Below are 17,690 nucleotides of genomic sequence, written 5' to 3'. Positions count from 1 at the left end.
GTCAACAAAAATCGAAAAAGAAGCTTATGCATATATCATAATGTTTCATTCTAAATACCATAATATGGAAGATTAGTTTTGTTTTGGGTTTCTTTTTTTTGTTGGGGGGGGGGGGGGGGGGGGTGGGGGATTTGAAAACCAACAAGGGCAGAAATTATCCATTGGTTGTCGGGAAGTGAGTCCACATGCTAATATCTAGCCATCAATTCGGGAAATTATAGAATACTTTAGAAATATTATAATGTATATTCTCTCATCTCATGTAAATAATGGGTTCCATCTCGAATATAATTAGTGAAATACTATACGTGAGAGGAAGTAATACATATTTATTATGCTCTCAAAATATTCTATTTGTGGGTGGAACTCAATACTAAACAATAATGTCAACGATGTGCCTATCTTAGACACTATATTCAAAGCAAACTATGAATGATACAATGATTATAGAGGAGTTTCAGGTGGTAGTTGGAAAACTTGAGAGACACCCAATTTCACAATATGCTTAAGTGACTATCAACTTGTGAGTGGTGTACCTTAATTTCACTTTTCACCAAGTTCCAATGGTCCTTTGTGTAAGTGATGTAATCTAATCATAAATTGACACTTAAGCATATTATGAAAGTGATTGTGGATTTGGAGGTGTCTATAGGCGGACTAGAGCAAACTTTGCCCTTGTGAGAAGATAGAGAAAATGGTGAGGAAGATAATGGATGACATAGGAGGGAAAACCATTTCCAAAAGATCATATAAAGAAATTATTATGGAGTGTGACAAAATATAGAGAACAACCCGTTATATTATAGTGTCAATATATATATATATATATATAGAGAGAGAGAGAGAGAGAGAAAGAGAGAGAGGGTTAAGATGAAGTTACACCTAATGTAATTTTTCTCAATGTTATATCACTTAGTAACTTTTTATTAAATTAATATTGGAATACATGTTTTCTATTTTTTTTTTTTAATTGTGTTCACCAATTTTTTTGTATTAATCATATGTTATTTACTTTTCGATCTTCAACATACTAGCTAGTAAGGATTGGCCACATGTATATATAATATACAATAATGCATCATAAACAAAAATACTTTCTCCATCCTACCTTCTTGGAATTGGGCCAATTGGAATACCAAAAAACAAAAGGTAAATATAAACTTTTCAATTAAAACTTCTAAAAAATCATTAACATATTGATTCAAGCAGAAAAAAAAATACAATGGTCCAAAGACATGGAACAAATTATTGAAATCAACTTGTACATCACAAGCTTAAGCACCAGTCTCTTTTCCATAGCCTTAAATGCTTATAGGTTCTGTGGCTTTCTTCAGCCATGCCGACTCAGATTCATTCAAGTAGGGGGCAAGGATATCCCTACACTTCGAATGGTAGCTATTTAGCCAATCTATCTCTTCAGGAATTAAAAGGCTCAAGTCAATCAGCTTTCTCTGATACGGTGCCTGGAAATAGAATGAATCATCAAATACTAGAAAGCCTAGCTAACTATACTTATCGTTGCAATGCAAATGTCACATTAAACTGTTCCAACTTCAGAGAAGATCCTCTTAATCTAACCCAAGATAAAAATTCAAGGTGGCATAGAAAGGATTACAATGGTCAAAATCTGTGAGCTCGTGTATGAGATGAAAGAACAGTTAATACTTCAAAACCAATCAAACACTAGACGAATACTTGACTACACAGGAGTACAAAGCTTGAGAGAAATTCTACTTGCTCAAAACCTTAGTATCCTATATGGCTTGTGCAAATACCATAACTCTAAACTTTTCTAGGACAAATTTGAAATCTAGCCTTAGCTTCTTGACTTTTACAGATAAATGTAGGAGTAACACCCAGGGAGAATCATATTATCATAATCTATACTCCTGCAACAGCAGTCCTTTCACATTGAGAGCTATAAAATGAAAGGGAGTGAAGACAATTTGAAAGAAAAAGGCATATTAAATACTACAATCCCTCCATCCCATATTGTTGGCCCATATTTAGAAAATCTAACTTTTTAAAGGAACATAATTCAATGTATTCTCTTTTAGTTAAAACGGTACAAGTTTCCAAAACTTTCCTTAATTTAAACTCTAGTAAAAGAAAGATATTGACTTTTTAAATAAAGTAGAGGGTAAGTTAGGAAATTTATTTATTGACTTTTCAAAGAGGACTACATTTTGGAACATCCCAAAATAAAATAGAGTACTAATAATTTGGGATGGGAGGAGTATATTACTATTTACAGGGAAAACAACAAAAACTTGGCATAGGACTGGGTCAGGTCAATAGAACATCAACATTTGGAATGAGTTACACAACAATGGGTGTTAGACACAAACAAACTTTAGCTCAACTGGCATTCTGAGCAACCCATACATAAGTAAAAAATTAATAATAAGAATAAAATAGAAAATGCGTATTAGAGAGCATGATAATTGATAAGAGTGCGGCTGGGAGTTAAAACCAACAATGTCTAATTGTTGACATGTCTGAGTTAGCCAAGTCAATTTGTGCATGCTTCTTCATCAGTTGCAATTCAAAACAATATGACACGTATCTCTACTTTAGAAGAGAGACTGAAATTAACAAATGAAAAGGTTAACAACAAACACATGAAATTTGGGCGATTTTAAATATGTATCACATTTTTTGTCGTTGGTATGTATGTATGTATTTATCACAAACTTACCCATGTTATGTGCTCAAATGATAAGTAACCCTTGTCGCCAAAGTTGAATTTTGTACCAGCATCCTTTATTATGAGCACATTCTCCAGCCTAATACCAAAATTCCCATCCTCATAGTAACCAGGTTCTGAAAATTGCAAATCCAATGTACAGTAATAAGTTGCAATAGTCTAGTATAAAAGCATTTCTATTCTCAAGAAAAACTAAAGGAACTGAGTTGGAGGAAAAAAATCCAGAACCAGCATAAAGTCATGAGATACCAAATTTCTTGTTTAGTTTTTAGTTTTAGTTTTTTTTTTTTTTTTTTTTTTTTTTTTTTTTTTTTTGGCTAGGTAAATAGTGGGGGAGGGAGGAGGTGGGGTTTGAACCACAGACACTGGAAACAGTGGATGCCGGCACCACCAGGATATCAATCAAAACCCTATAACTGCAAGTCTTGGGAGCATTTTTTTTCTAATGCACCAGTGTTGATTATCATCCCAAAGTCCTTGGACCAAACATGCCCCAGCTGTGCAGATTGCCCAGCAAGAAAAAGAACCCAATAAACTACAACAAAATAAAATTATACAGCAAAATTGAGGTGCTTGAACATTTTAGTACTAGTTGCTAAAAAGGATAAAAGCAGTATGCCCTCGTGTTTACCATAAAAAATCTTTCTAAGCAATAAGCATGGACTTCTATGTATACCACTCTACCCAGATTCCCCAGAAGAATCAACAAAACAAAAAGGGCAGTCCACAAGGCTATCCCCAGAAATGTAATACTTTCTTGTTTCTTGTTTTTTTTTTTTTTTTTTTTTGGTTAAGTACTAAAAATTTTATTCAAACACTAAAAAAGAGAGTCACCCAAGTATACACGACATATACAGCTGGGGAAAAATATGTTTGGTAAAAATAGTAATGTACATATTAGATGACAATAAAACTAACCATCTGTTACGGTCATGGATTCTTGTAGTGGAACATTCCGTGCCTGTGGTCTAAAACTAATTAAATGGGGTCCTGCACAATAAAGTGGAAAAAAACCAGTATTTTAATTTAAAAAACAAACTAGGTAGGGAATAGCAAACAGCCAGTGTTGTCATTCATCACTTGCCTTCATGAACATTTAGGTAAGAACCAATTCCATGACCAGTACCATGTCGATAATCAAGACCATACTTCCACAAAGGAACTCGAGCAAGAATGTCTAGGGCATTACCTGAAAAGCCAAGCAGATGTAGGCATTTCCATTACTTTCAAAAGGGGCAGATCTACAATAACACACTTAAAAGAGATGCTCATTCAAATATGAAAATAAATAAATATATTGGGGTTAGAGGGGGGTTGGAACTTGCAATACCATTCGTTCCATTAGGAAAGTGAGCATTTCCTAGAGCAATATGACCCTTGAGGACCTGAAATGAAATGCAACAAATTAAGCAACTTCTTAAGAATCAAACATATGGATCATCTTACATATACAAACACACGCATGCATGATTACAAAGGAGAAAGCAGGGTGCAAAAGCATTTTAACCACCTATATAAAATAAAGAATATGAAATTTGAAGAAATGAAGAAAAAATAGAGAGAAATCTCTCTCTCTCTCTCTCTCTAAATTGGACACGTGGCACAAAATTAGACAACAATCATAAACTAGTTTGGATTTTAATTGTGCATCAACTTTAATATAATCTATATGATAAAATTGAACACATATAATCTAATATGATAAAATTGAACACGACACAAAATTAGAAGACAACTAGAAACTAATTTGGATTCTGATTTTGCTTTAAATTTGATATAAATATATTTATAATTTTATATATCCAAGCATTTCAATTTTTTGAGTGGTTCCCATATCCCATTGCACCCGTTTCTAGGCCAAACAAAAGGACGCCATAAAGCACAATTATTAACTTGCTCCACCAGAATCAAATGTCCAACCAGGGACAAGATTTTGGCAGACCCAAGCATATTAAGACAGAATAAGTGCAGTCAACTTTCAAACAAAAATGACCAAAGTCAACATAAATTCAAAACAAAGTATCTTCACAGAGAGCAATGGAAGACACTTACTGCAGTATAGCATGCTTTCTCATGTTCTGAAGGTTTTCCAAAATGTACTGTTCTTGTTATATCAGTCGTTCCATCTACATACTTCAAAGATGAAATCAACATTATCAATAAAGAAATAGAAGCATCAAGATTATTTCAGTACGCTAAAATGCAAAATAGGTAATTTATTGGATTAAGCTATGGCTAATATTCAAACTATTTATGATAGTTTTGATTTAACAACCATGTAAAATAGTAGACAAACCTGTGCTCCCGAATCGAAAAGATAGATTCTGTCTGGATCAAGCTCAGCACATGTTTCTGCCTGTGGTGCATAGTGGATAATTGCCGCATTGGGACCAACTGATGAAATAGTAGGAAAACTTAAGCCTCTGAAATGCTGAAAACATAACACAAAAAACATCACTATCACTTGAATGATTGAACCAAACAGACAGAAAGACAAATGAAACAGCATTACATGGTTCATATTCCAGCAACCAAATCAGGGTCTTTCTTCCCTACCTCCTATCCTTATATTTCTTAAGTATTCTTCACTAAATTTATAAAGAACAATTCATGCTTAAAATCATGCTTTCAAAATATTATGAAATGAGGAAAATCTTCTCCATTTTCAAATCATGGGATTTTTTTTTTAGAATCAGTCATTTTGTTAACAAAGAATAGAAGATAAATCATGGGATTTAATAAGAAAATAACTACTGACATTGGATATCTCTAATGTCTGCTTGAGGCATTGGCAGCCCAACTAAGATGCGGTATCATAATATTTCAAGGACACTAGAAGAAAAGCCTAACTCTAACTTCCCTGGGTGAAGAAATAAGCCATGCAAGATTCAGTAACAACAGAATCAGCCCCCCTGGTGAGGCTGGTGGAGTGATGGGAAGGATGGGCTTTATGCACCAAACAAATACTGAGGGGAATGAGCATAGATTTGCTGCTGCTTCTACAAAGCACATCAGAAACATAGATTTTCTTTTGAAAGCTATAGTTTATTGGATGATAACCTTTTTCATGACAGCCTTAAGGGACTGTGATTCACACTAAAAGGAGGAAACAAGAAAGAGAGAGAGAGAGGGGTGGGGGGGGGGGGGGGGGGAGCTTCTATCAACAAGAAAATAATACAACAACATGAACCATTTCTTTAAGAGAATAGTCCAGATCACACAGAAGAGGTTTGGCTGCTTCAGAAAAGGATATAATCCAAAATTTAATTCCATATGACATGTTTTAATGGACACTTCAATTGCCTAATTAATACAAAAATAAAATCTCCATGAAGTTGATATTACCTCTTTTGAAGCTCGAAAACCCTCCAGCTTATCACTTGCAGTCACTTCTGTTAGCTTCATGGTTTCCCTGTCATAGTTCATTGCAAGAACAATCCAAAATATGGGTAAGAAACATGTGAACCCGTCACTGCAGATATATTCACAGCATTCTTTGCTCCAACCAAAAATGAACCAATACCACATAGCACATAATTTCAAACTAAACTATCTGTTATGACAAATAAAAAGTGATCAACGGGATCAAAAGCACATGCTCCACTTGTGAAGACTAAGCAGTAGTCAATTCATGTCAAAGGGGCCATAATTTTTTCTTCTATTATTAGGTACATTATTTGTATGTGCCAAGACCTCTGAACATATATGGGGACAACCTTGGTACATATGTTCATTGTTTCTTAGCATAATGTAAGATTATGACAATGGAACCTATTGCCATGAGTATACAAAAGGTCATTTTACCATGCATTATCGTCCAAAAACTTACTGTTACCAGGTGAAGTTTTTGTTCATGTAACAGTATCAGCAATTATACTGTGTGAAACACAAATGCAATATTGGTACCAACAAGTTATGGTGCATCACGTTCTACTGAAATAACATATCGGGCTATATCTGGTCCATAATACATCTCACTTCAAGTACTGACTTAATCCATGACAAGAACTACCAAAGTCAATGAGAAAAACAAACTCACGAATGCTTTTTCTTCTTTGCTCCTACATCCGCCAAAAAGTAACCAGAAGCACCATATATCTCCTGCATCTGCAAACACAAAACAAGATTAGGCATCATTTTCAGGCCTTAGTAGTTGTTGCATATGTTGGAAAACAAATTGCATGAAAAACCTATGAGAGAGAGAGAGAAACCTTAGACAAGAAGAGAGAGTATGTGTATATTGTCCAGAGAGAATACAAAGTTCAGAGATCATAGGTTTCACGATATACCTGATGATCTAACCAGACAAGGTATTGCACAACAGCTGCACCATCACGAACATGAGCCCTTTTTAATCCTTCCAATTCAACTGGGTTCTAAAATATTATAACAATTAGTCAATAAGTAAATAAAAAAAAATTTGCTAAAGATATTATTAAGAAGGTACAAATATAATAATGTTTATAAAAATATTTCCAAGAACACTAAACAATAAAATAATTTGATTGCTCAGCTACCTCTAAAGATGATTATGACTTTTAATCTTGTAAACAAGCCAATAATCCTTTTATTTATCGATTAGAAAGTGAAAAAATTTGCATATTCCCAGGTCTAGCGCTCTCTCTCTCAACGCACCCCACCCAAAAAAAAAAAAAATATTCAGATTTTTCCAGCATCCCCAGAGAAAATAATGTCTGCCACCAATATTAATAGTCTAAGAAATTTAAACCACTTCTTATGAAAGGTGAATTGCCACACTTAGAACTCATCCTCCTTACACAAGAAGTAAGGTGACTTCAAACTTTCTTGAAGGCATTTTCACTTTTGTCCTATATTGTAGCTTCAAAAGCCTCCCTAAATCTAAAATCTGTTGGCTCTTCTCGAGGTAACCACTCTTGACCTCAATGTTTAAAAGTGGGGGCATTATTTAAAATTCATAATTAATGCATAATTTAAGAAAACTTACCACCTCTCCCCCTTGTAAAAGCAAGGTGGTGAGGGATCAATCATAAGTTCTAGACCTACCGTGTGTGTGTAATTACTAATTACCAACAACAACAAAAAAATTGAAGGCCTGAATTTTGTAACTACGAATTCACCAAGTTCCCCTCCCCCCCTCCCCCAAAACAAACAAACAAACTAAAAAACAAAACAAAGCAAAAAAAAGCAAAACAAAGGCTAAAATGATTTCAAAAGAAAAAAAAAGGAATAATTTCTACAATCTCAGCTAATTTATGTCATTGGAAACCTTCAGCCATTACCACTAGAACAAACCATATACCATCTTCATTGGATAAGAATTGCATATACTACCTTAATAGCTTTTGCAAGGGCCAAAGGTGAAGGCCGCAGAAGAACCTTATCAGCATCCAGTTTTGAATACAAAGCATAGCAACATGAAGTAGGATCAGCCCATATAAGTTCAAGCTCATTTTTCATTTCCTTTGTATCATTTCCTGTTACTTCAGCTTGAGTTCCTTTAACGGCAGACAAAGTGTTGAGTTGATTAGATGCAAGCAAGGCCACATCTGAGCTCACTGCACCATACTCCCTAACTTCAATTCCATTCTCCTCCATATAAGAGAGCACCTGTATACAACACAATTGTCAGAAAAAGTCTATCAATTTAATTAGGTCAACACTTTGTAATTGAATTTTGGAACAAAAATACAATTGGAAATGAATGACTGTGCTTTCAACAGCCATTATCAGATGCAATATTAGTTAAACTTGATATCAGTTACAGGAGAATAATTAACTGCCAGTATCATAAGTTTGCTCCATTGTTTACCTCTCTAGAGGACAGTGCAAGAAGATATCAAAAATTGAATTTTATAACTGACCTCAGAAGACACCTTCCTCTTGTCCACATATAAGAGAGCTAAGTTGGATGTTACTGTAGCAAATGCATGAACAACTGGACAGTAGGACACATCACTCCCACGAATGTTATACAGCCAAGCAACCTGCACAATTGCAACTATACTTATGTTTTTCATGAAAAAGTCAAAGATGAAGCATCTAAATGCAGGTCAGAGGCCCAAATTTTATGAAATTCTCAACAAGAAGAAAATAACAGCAGAAAAAAATATAAAGCTTAGAAAGACTCACCTCATCAAGTGCTGTGATGATTATACCACGAGCTTTCTCTTGCTTAAGGTTTTCTCTCAAATCATTCAACTTGTCTTTAATAGAACGACCAGAAAACTCCAATGGATGTATGATAACAGGATTAATTTCTGGTGGTGGCTGATTTTTCCAGACTTCATCCACCAAATTTTTAGAAGTTTGAACCAGCTTCTGCTGTTTCTTGGCAAAAGCATGCTCCCATCTTTTTGCAGTGTCTATTGACACACACCAAGGATCAACACCAATGGCCGCTTCCTTAGGCAGATTCTAAAAGAAAGGAAGCATAAAATCCACTTTATATATAACACAATGCATACATCAACATAAGAACAACGAAATCTATAGTATGTGTAACACCATCAAAACAATTATCCAATAAAGCTAATAATTAATTAAATGGAATCATTCTATAGCAAATTGTAAAATGAAGTGCAGAACAAAGCCAACAGAAATGAAAAGACATTCTTAATAAATATTGGAATCACATGCTAATTGAAGTTGGCTCAATATATAAGACAAAGAACAAGATTCACGAAGCCAATTCCCAGGGGAAAAAAATCAATAAAATATATGATAGTAACAATGATAAAAAAAATTCAAATGAAATGTCAGATTAAATTGTAACAGTCTGAATTCAAAAGTTCCAGTAGAAAGACAAGGTGGAGTGATCCACTCCAAGAAGGTGACTTAACTTGCATAAATATAGAATAATAAAGCTCTCTCCGGAAAATTTACATTGTTCATAACCTTAACCTTCAAGACCAATTCATTGGAAATTTTAAAAACGTAATTACTCACATCTGCCATCCAGACATCTACAGCCGGGTCCTCTCCAATACGCATGAGATTCCATTGATCACTAAGTTCCTTTGCAGCCTGCAAAAAGTATCGTCCATCGGTCCAAAGCAGTGCTTTCTTCATTGTTATAAGTGCCAAACCTGAACGAAAAGCCAAATATAAAAGGGTAGTGAATTTTAGGCATAAAGTGCATCTAATCACATATTAGCAATTCATAACAAATGTAAAGATGCAAACCTTGTAAGTGAAAGCTAATGATTGGACTAAACTCTCAACATTTTAACAGAGTGAAGATATTCTAATAACATTTCCAAAATTCAAAATTCAAACAAGAAAACACTTATAATTGAATAAGATTGTTTCTTAAAATTAAAACTGACCGGCACTTCCGGTGAAGCCAGAAACAAATTCACGCCTTTTGTCCCGTGCCGATACATACTCGCTCTGCAATAAGAATCAAATTAAACATTAAATAATAGTAATATTATTATTAATCAGTAACATGGAAATACTGTTTATGTTAAATTGTGTGCTGCTATAAAAAAATAAAAAAATAATGCCAAATTCAAGATTTAAAATTAAAAGAAATAACATAAACGATGAAAGATTCAAATTCTGAAGTGCTAAATGGATCGGAATCATGATTGTTATATAAAATAAATTAATTAATTAATTTCTATATTCCATCAAATTCTAAATTTCCAAATTAGAAGATGCGAAGTGTTTGATTGCGAAAAATTGAAAAAGAAAGAGGGAAAGAGAAACCTGATGATAATCTTCGGACGGAACAACCAAAGCATCGAGGGGTGGGGAGTGAGAAGCCATTAGAGACCTCAAAGCGCTCAGAGTGTCTGCCATTTCTCTCTCTCTCTCTCTCTTTACTGTGTTGTTTGTGATTGTGATTGTGACCAATTTGGAGTTTCGGATTACAGAGCGAACGTTGTTTTTATATTGCGATAGAAGAAGAAACTATTATTGTATCTAATTCTAATCTGGATTCGTTGATTAAAAAAAAAGCGAAGCGGATGCTTTTTCTTTTTTTTTGATAAATGCGGATGCTCTTCTATTCTCTGGCTCTGCTATCTTTTTGGAAATTCTTTCATTTGCTTGCGTTCACCTTTTTTTATAGGAAATTTGTCGCCTTCAGTTTTACTATTATGGTACCATTGTTCTTCTCAAAAAAAAAAAAAGTTTTACTATTATTGTTAATGTTATTATATTTTTCAAAATTCCTTGTTTGTCCTTTCCTTTCCGTTAAATTTTATTACCAGATTCTCCTCACCATAACGTGTATGTGCATACTCGTGTACTATTGTACTATTCTATGTGTTATCATTTTCATATCAGTTGCTTTATACTTTTTTTTTTTTTTTTTTGAGAATGTGTTGCTTTATACTTAAAAATTAAAAATAAAAATAAAAAATCTTGTAACTCGGCTAAAACCTACCTACAAGTATTTTTAATGTAATTGTCAAATAACATTCTATTTTTAGGTTGTTAGACTTAACAAAATTTGACCAAATCTCTAAAATGTACACGTACACTAACTCAAAATAAATTCACATATCTTTGAATTCGAAGATACACACTAATATATATATATATATATGATTCAATACAATTATACGATATGCAAAAGAGGTATAATGTTCAATAAATTTATCATTTTCTAAATTTTAACATGTTCAATGTTCATTGTGAACGCCATAATTTCGGGGTTTATTTTGGAGTCTTGGAAGGGAGGTATATAATAATTGCTTCGAGTTCAACTAATTTATCATTTCTAAAACACTTAACTGGTTCGTTTGATTGAGAGGCTAATTGTAGCAATGGCTTGTTGATCAGCTACCTTCAAGGGTCTAAAAATGTCAATCTATTACTTACTCTTATGCACCTACGTCCCTGTTGGAGTCGTCAGCGCTGAGAGACCCCCAAAATCACCAGGAGATATATACTTAGGTCACACGGAAAAGGCATGGACTACTTAAATTTCTAAGCATGACCACTGAAAACCATGATAAGTTCCACAAATATTTCTTGATTTGCTAGTGAATGTCATATTGCCATCCTAACTTCACCGTGTTGCCTGCTTCTATCATGCTTCAGTTTCTCAACAAATTGACCTTTTTTCATTCATAGCTCACAAAAGATAAAGGAGACAAGATACCTGAATCAAAACTGGATTTAGTGACCACCGGGCCTTGTAGCCTAGTGGTACCTGGTTCCGACTATAACCGTTAGCTCGGGGGTTCTATCCCCCGCAATTACCGAGCAAAAAAAAAAAAAAAAACTGGATCTAGTGAATTGTAAAAAGTGAAACTTTATTAAATAAGCTCCTCATTTCAATTACATTTCACACAAAAAATATATATATATATATATATATATATATGTAAACGTGACCACACATTGACAATTTGGCATTATTATTTGATGAATCGAATGGAAGAATTTCAAACCATGTACAGCTTTTTTAAGAGTAACACTGACAGAAAGAAGAAAGGAGGTAGCGAGAGAGAACAAATAGAAGAAAAAACTGACTGCAATAAGCAGAGTCCAAAGACCAATCACAAATTGAACGGATATGATTTGATATAAACTTGAATTAATGTATACACAAGAACTGTAGTATGTGATCATCATCCTTCGCTGAGCCTCTTGACTACCGAAGCCATATACTTGCCCTGATGCTCTGCAAGCGCCAGCTCTGTTTCAGTTGGTTGTCTTGAGCCATCACCAGCAAAAACTCCAGCACCATATGGAGAACCCCCTCGAATGGAGTCCATCTTGAACATACCAGCTCCAAAGGTGTACCCAATAGGAACAAATAGCATTCCATGGTGTGCTAACTGAGTGATTGCTGTCCAACTGCAGCCAATAGCAGAATGAAAACTATTTAAATATATCCTTTCAAATGATTGAAACTAATATAACCTTTTGTGCCACTCGTTCCAAAGAAATACCAATTCTTTTTTTCTTTGGTAGGGGGGCACTCCTATACATAATCCAATCAAACTATTTCTACTAGTCTATAACAATCATCAAAACTGAGGAGAGCATATTCAATAAAAATTTAAGCTAGAATTCCAATGCACAGATGTATTTTACCAACACAGAGAAACAATCTTTCATTTTCTAATTACAGAAATACTCTAGAGGAGCAAAAACCAAAATCAAAATCAAACCATAAGGGAAAGAACACCGCCTTAAATCCTCAAGATTTGGTGGTCTGAATCTAAATGACACTGATAGAGCTGCAGCTAAGTGTCCAAATAAGAGAAAGCAAAGCTAAAGGGAACTTTGATTTGTATCTAACTTTGATATTTGGAACTACCTGTAATTAGCATCACTTTCCATTCACTGCTGAAACAATTGTAACACCATCTTACAACAGTTCAACCAAAAAATTAGGATAAGAAGAAAAAGTAAATACTCCCAAAAATTTCAAGGTTCTGAAGTTTCTGTTTTTCAAATTCAAAATCTCATATAAAATTTAGTCTTTTACTCATTTCAAGGCATATGATGAATGCCATAATCCATACTAAAATTCTTTTTTTTTTTTTTGGGATGGGTATAATCCATACTAAAATCATATTAATAGATGGCAAAAACCATTACTTATTTGCTTTGACAGTAGGAGTCCACTGTCCAGGGCTGTTTAACCATCCAACCAAACCCATGCCAAGCCAACTGGCAATGGCAATTTTTGACAATGTTGGCAGCAGTGACTGGAAGGGCTGTTTGAAATAACCAAAGAATCAACAGAGTCCTTGGTGGAGGTTTTGAAGACCAATGAATAGCACACTGTCTCCCCCTCAGCCACCTCCCATCATTTTCCCACATTTGGCCAACCCCTTATCATCCACCTCTCTACCCATTCATATCGGCCACCAAAAAAACCCACTACCTAAGCTTGCCACCAATTTGTCAAGAAAATCACTAGCAACAAAATCCCTTTTTTTTGCAGTGGCATTATGTAAAAAGCCCCCCTCCCCCCTCTTTTTTTTTTATTTTTTTTTGCTCACCAGCAACATTGATTAGCCACACTGATGGAAAACCACCGATCAAAGCTCAGATTTTCAACATCTAGAGTGTGTAGCAGCAGTTTGGTTTCTTGCAAAACTGACCAGGTTGTGTAGCATCACAGTGGCCTTCTTCGTATGGACTACTGCTTTGGGTAAAATTTTGACGATTGACAATTTAAGGAAGAAAAGGGTATGGATTACATATTGGTGTTATATGTACAAATGTAATGGCAAATCTGTTGATCACCTATTGCTACGTTGTCCTATTGCTTCAGACTTGTGGTCCATGGTTTTGGGTTTGTTTGGTGTTTATTGGGTGATGCCAAAATCTGTTGAACTTTTAGCTTGCTGGCAGGGTCGGTTCGGTCATCATTGGAATGGTCATGTTTGGATGGTTATCCCCCATTGCTTGATGTGGTGCATTTGGAAGGAAATGAACAGTAAGAGTTTTGAAGATACCGAGAGATCTATGCTTGACCTCAAGTTATTCTTTTTCAGAACATTATTGGACTGGCTATCAACAATGAAGAATCTTTCTTTATTTTCTGTTGTTGATTTATTAGATTTATGCAATTTTTGTAACTGATTGTCAACCCCAATATACTTCCTGTATACTTGGGTGTCCCTTTTTGATTTATATAAATTTTAATTACCTATCAAAAATAAATAAAAAATTGATCGCAGCAACTGATGAACACCCCTAAGCAGAATCAAATAACAACATTCTTCTATATAGAGTGTAGTAACCCGTTTGAGGAAAGAAAGAGAAAAAAAAATTATTAATACATAGTTTTCATCACATACGTCAGGTATGTGCAAATGTATGATATTGTCGTGTGGAATACATATATATCATGTGCAGTTGTGGCTATATATCAAGTTTGCAGCACACTAGCATTTCTACAGCCGGACAAAAACAGTGGAATTAGTGCCATAGAACAAAACGCATCCTTAAAGATGCATGGTAGGCCCTTTATTATTAAATGTTGTATAGTATCCTCCACAGATTTCAAACCAAGCTTTGCCAAAACTTATATGTCGTTAGGGCAACAGAAGTATAGCCAAGGTGAACTCAAAAAACTAAGCACAAGAATAAAACCAGCTGATGTTTCTCTATTGAAGAATAGCCAATGTTAGTGACCCTAACTATACACAAAATAATCATGTAACTTCCCCTTTGTTCAATATATCTCTTTCTCAACGACAACCACAGTGCCTTTAAAGAACAACTATTAAGGTAGGCCTCAAGATTTTAACATAATAAGACACATCCATTTTCTGAGTGCTATCAATCATGCTCCCATGTCTGTTTACCATACATATATCATAATTCCACTAAATGAAGCAAATCATGCTAACTACATAGTCAAACTTCTGATGGAACAAGCACTTCATGCTTTCCTGTGTCTATAAGTTACCCGAAACCTTTCTGAAGAGTTTCTGGGAACAATAACCCTTAATATGTTAATCCACATTGACAGCATTTCAATTCTCATTTTCAAGAAAACAAAAGGATAACCCAAAATTTATCACATATAACTTCACGTTTCCCGAGCATATCAACAAAGCTAATTCTAAGCCAATTTTCCTCATTCTCCTCCCCTATAATATCATCTACCAAATCCCATACTTGAAACTTTTTTTTTTTTTTTAAATTGGTAAATCACATTCTTGAAACTATGAGATAGACACATTCTCTTTTTTTTTTCCCCGGTAGAAAGTAGTTATTGATACTAGAAACGCTAAGATCACACTAGATAGCAGTCATTAATACTTGCACAAGATCACACTACAAAGTAATCATTAATTAATACTAGAAGCACTAAGATCACATTAACAACACATTACACAAAGATTTCATCCAATCCCATTATGAGTTATACAATAATGATCATGGTCTCCAATTCTTAACGGGTTGTTTGGGAGAGCGAACATAGGGGGAATGTAATGGAAAGAAAAAAAACTTTCAAAGAATATTATTTTCAATCCCTTTGGAAATTGGAAGCTTGATAGGAAATTTAATCCTACTTTTTTAGTTCCCACAAAATTGGAAGGAATTGAAAGAAATAAATTACGTTTTAAAATTTTTTTTTATCGAAATCCCCATAAATATTTCATTTAGCTCCTTTCGATTCCAAGAGAGACATAAATATTTCATTACTTTCCATTCTCTTCTATTCTAAAGTCTAAACTCCGCATAAATTTAGTTATCTTTGAATGACATACACCACAGAGGCAATTCTTCAAACAGATAAAAGGCACAAATACATAATGATCATTCAATATTTTGATGAAGCAAAAAAAGCTTACGCAGTGGTTTCTTGACCGCCTCCTTGGGTGCCGGTACTGATGAAGAACCCGGCTGGCTTGCCCGCAAGCTTCTGCTCATTCCAGAGCTGCCCAGTCGTGTCGAAAAACGCCTTCATTTGCGCCGCCATACACCCGTACCTCGTCGGAAACCCGAACAAAATCCCATCCGCCGTAGTAAGCTCCGCCGCCGTGATCTCAGGGATCCCCTCGGCCTTCGGCGGCGCCTTCATCTGGTCCAACACCTCACCTGACAGCGTCTCCGGCACCCTGTACAGCACCCCCTCCAACCCATCAACTCCGTCCACGCCCTTCTTCATCCTCCTAGCCAGCCCCTCCACGTGACCGTACATCGAGTAAAACACGATGAAGATTTTCAGCTTCGCAGCTAGAGGTGGCGCGGCGGTTTCTGCGGCGGTTCCCGCGGCGGCGTTTGGCTCGGCGGTGGCGCCGTCTTCCTCGATCTTGATCGGCGCGTCCCTAGCGACGCGCTGATCATCGAGCGTGGAAGGGACTTTCTTCTTGCTCGGAACACAGCCACCTCCTTTCCCCATCAAAAAATTATGGAAATTCTGTAATGAGTTCAGACACAGTTCAGACAACAAATAAAAGATCAAAATCCAATTATGGATTTGGAAAAATGGTTTCCTTAATTCTCTGTGAATCTTTAGGATTTGTTGAGGTTTTAAGATGTGAGATTTTTTTGTTGAAACTCTGGAATAATCTAATTTTGGGAAATTTCCATGTAGGACTGGTTCTGCGGCACCGTGAAATATCTGAGAGGGGACAATCTAACGACTACAAATAAACGACGTCGTTTAAGGCTTTCCGTTTGGATTTTATTTTATTTTTCTTATGTACTCTACTGACTCAGTACGAGTAAAATGGCGTAGTGGGAATAGTCTGAAAATAGAGAATTGTCTCGTATTAGAAAAGCCGATTGACAAATTTAACGGGGAAATGATAAGGACAATAAAGAAAAGGTACGGTGGGCTGGCAGTTTTAGTTTTTGTAACAGATTTGGGCTTATACTTGAATTTTGTTTCTCGCGATTGGTGGAAGAGATGAGCTGTTTCCAGCTTTCAGGTCTTCCTTCATTCGCTAGTGAATAACTGTCAACTATAAGGGCTCATCTCCATAATGGATTGACTATGAGGTGCAATACTTAGGACATGCGATTGTAATGGATTGCTGAGATTGAGAGTTAAAAAAATAAATTATTTTTCATATCAATCATTAAATAAAAATTATTAATAAAAAAAGTAAAGAAGTTAAAGTTAAGAAAGTAAAAAGATTTGTGAGATGAAAGTGGGTAATTGCATTAGTTGCAATTTATTGCACCTTATCTCAATCTCTTTTTTTAAGGATCCAAACCTATAAATTGCACCCTAAAAAAATAATAATTACATGAAAGAGAAATGTTACATCTACAATATTTTCATAACAAATCTTAGAAGGTGAATTGTTATTAGTTCTAATTTGAACCCTTCACTAAAATTAATTTTTTTGCCTACAAATAATAACCAGTAACAATATGACACTTAGAATTTATTGTGAAAATGTTATAAACATATTAATAATTTGAACCCTATATGTCTCACAAAAATACTAATGTGGCATTTGGTACGGAGAAATCCACAATTCCACATTACTCCTAGTATCCAGATTCCTAGGAATGTGATTCCTTACAATCTAAATGCCTAGGGACGTAACTATTTTTATGT

At 34.9% G+C, this 17,690-nt stretch overlaps 2 protein-coding genes across 2 annotated transcripts; both read right to left on the bottom strand.

Annotated features, from left to right (window-relative positions):
• Window positions 1-1,145: 1,145 nt before the first annotated feature.
• Window positions 1,146-10,728, bottom strand: LOC126732580 (aminopeptidase P1). The gene is made up of 16 exons (XM_050435521.1): window positions 10,400-10,728; window positions 10,015-10,078; window positions 9,635-9,774; window positions 8,819-9,103; window positions 8,551-8,673; window positions 8,021-8,296; window positions 6,997-7,083; window positions 6,747-6,814; window positions 6,053-6,119; window positions 5,004-5,138; window positions 4,760-4,840; window positions 4,038-4,092; window positions 3,792-3,896; window positions 3,626-3,697; window positions 2,699-2,823; window positions 1,146-1,463 (listed from the first exon to the last, which is right to left on the bottom strand). The coding sequence occupies exons 1-16, from the start codon at window positions 10,490-10,492 to the stop codon at window positions 1,302-1,304; spliced, it is 1,938 nt and encodes a 645-aa protein (XP_050291478.1). The 5' UTR covers window positions 10,493-10,728; the 3' UTR covers window positions 1,146-1,301.
• A 1,315-nt stretch (window positions 10,729-12,043) lies between these two features.
• LOC126732579 (probable NAD(P)H dehydrogenase (quinone) FQR1-like 2) lies at window positions 12,044-17,099 on the bottom strand. Its single transcript, XM_050435520.1, has 2 exons — window positions 15,970-17,099; window positions 12,044-12,502 (listed from the first exon to the last, which is right to left on the bottom strand). The coding sequence occupies exons 1-2, from the start codon at window positions 16,518-16,520 to the stop codon at window positions 12,274-12,276; spliced, it is 780 nt and encodes a 259-aa protein (XP_050291477.1). The 5' UTR covers window positions 16,521-17,099; the 3' UTR covers window positions 12,044-12,273.
• Between the last annotated feature and the right edge of the window lie 591 nt (window positions 17,100-17,690).

This window comes from Quercus robur, chromosome 6 (assembly GCF_932294415.1).
Source record: "Quercus robur chromosome 6, dhQueRobu3.1, whole genome shotgun sequence".
Classification (NCBI taxonomy): domain Eukaryota; kingdom Viridiplantae; phylum Streptophyta; class Magnoliopsida; order Fagales; family Fagaceae; genus Quercus; species Quercus robur.
This window is presented reverse-complemented; position numbering and strand designations above follow the sequence as displayed.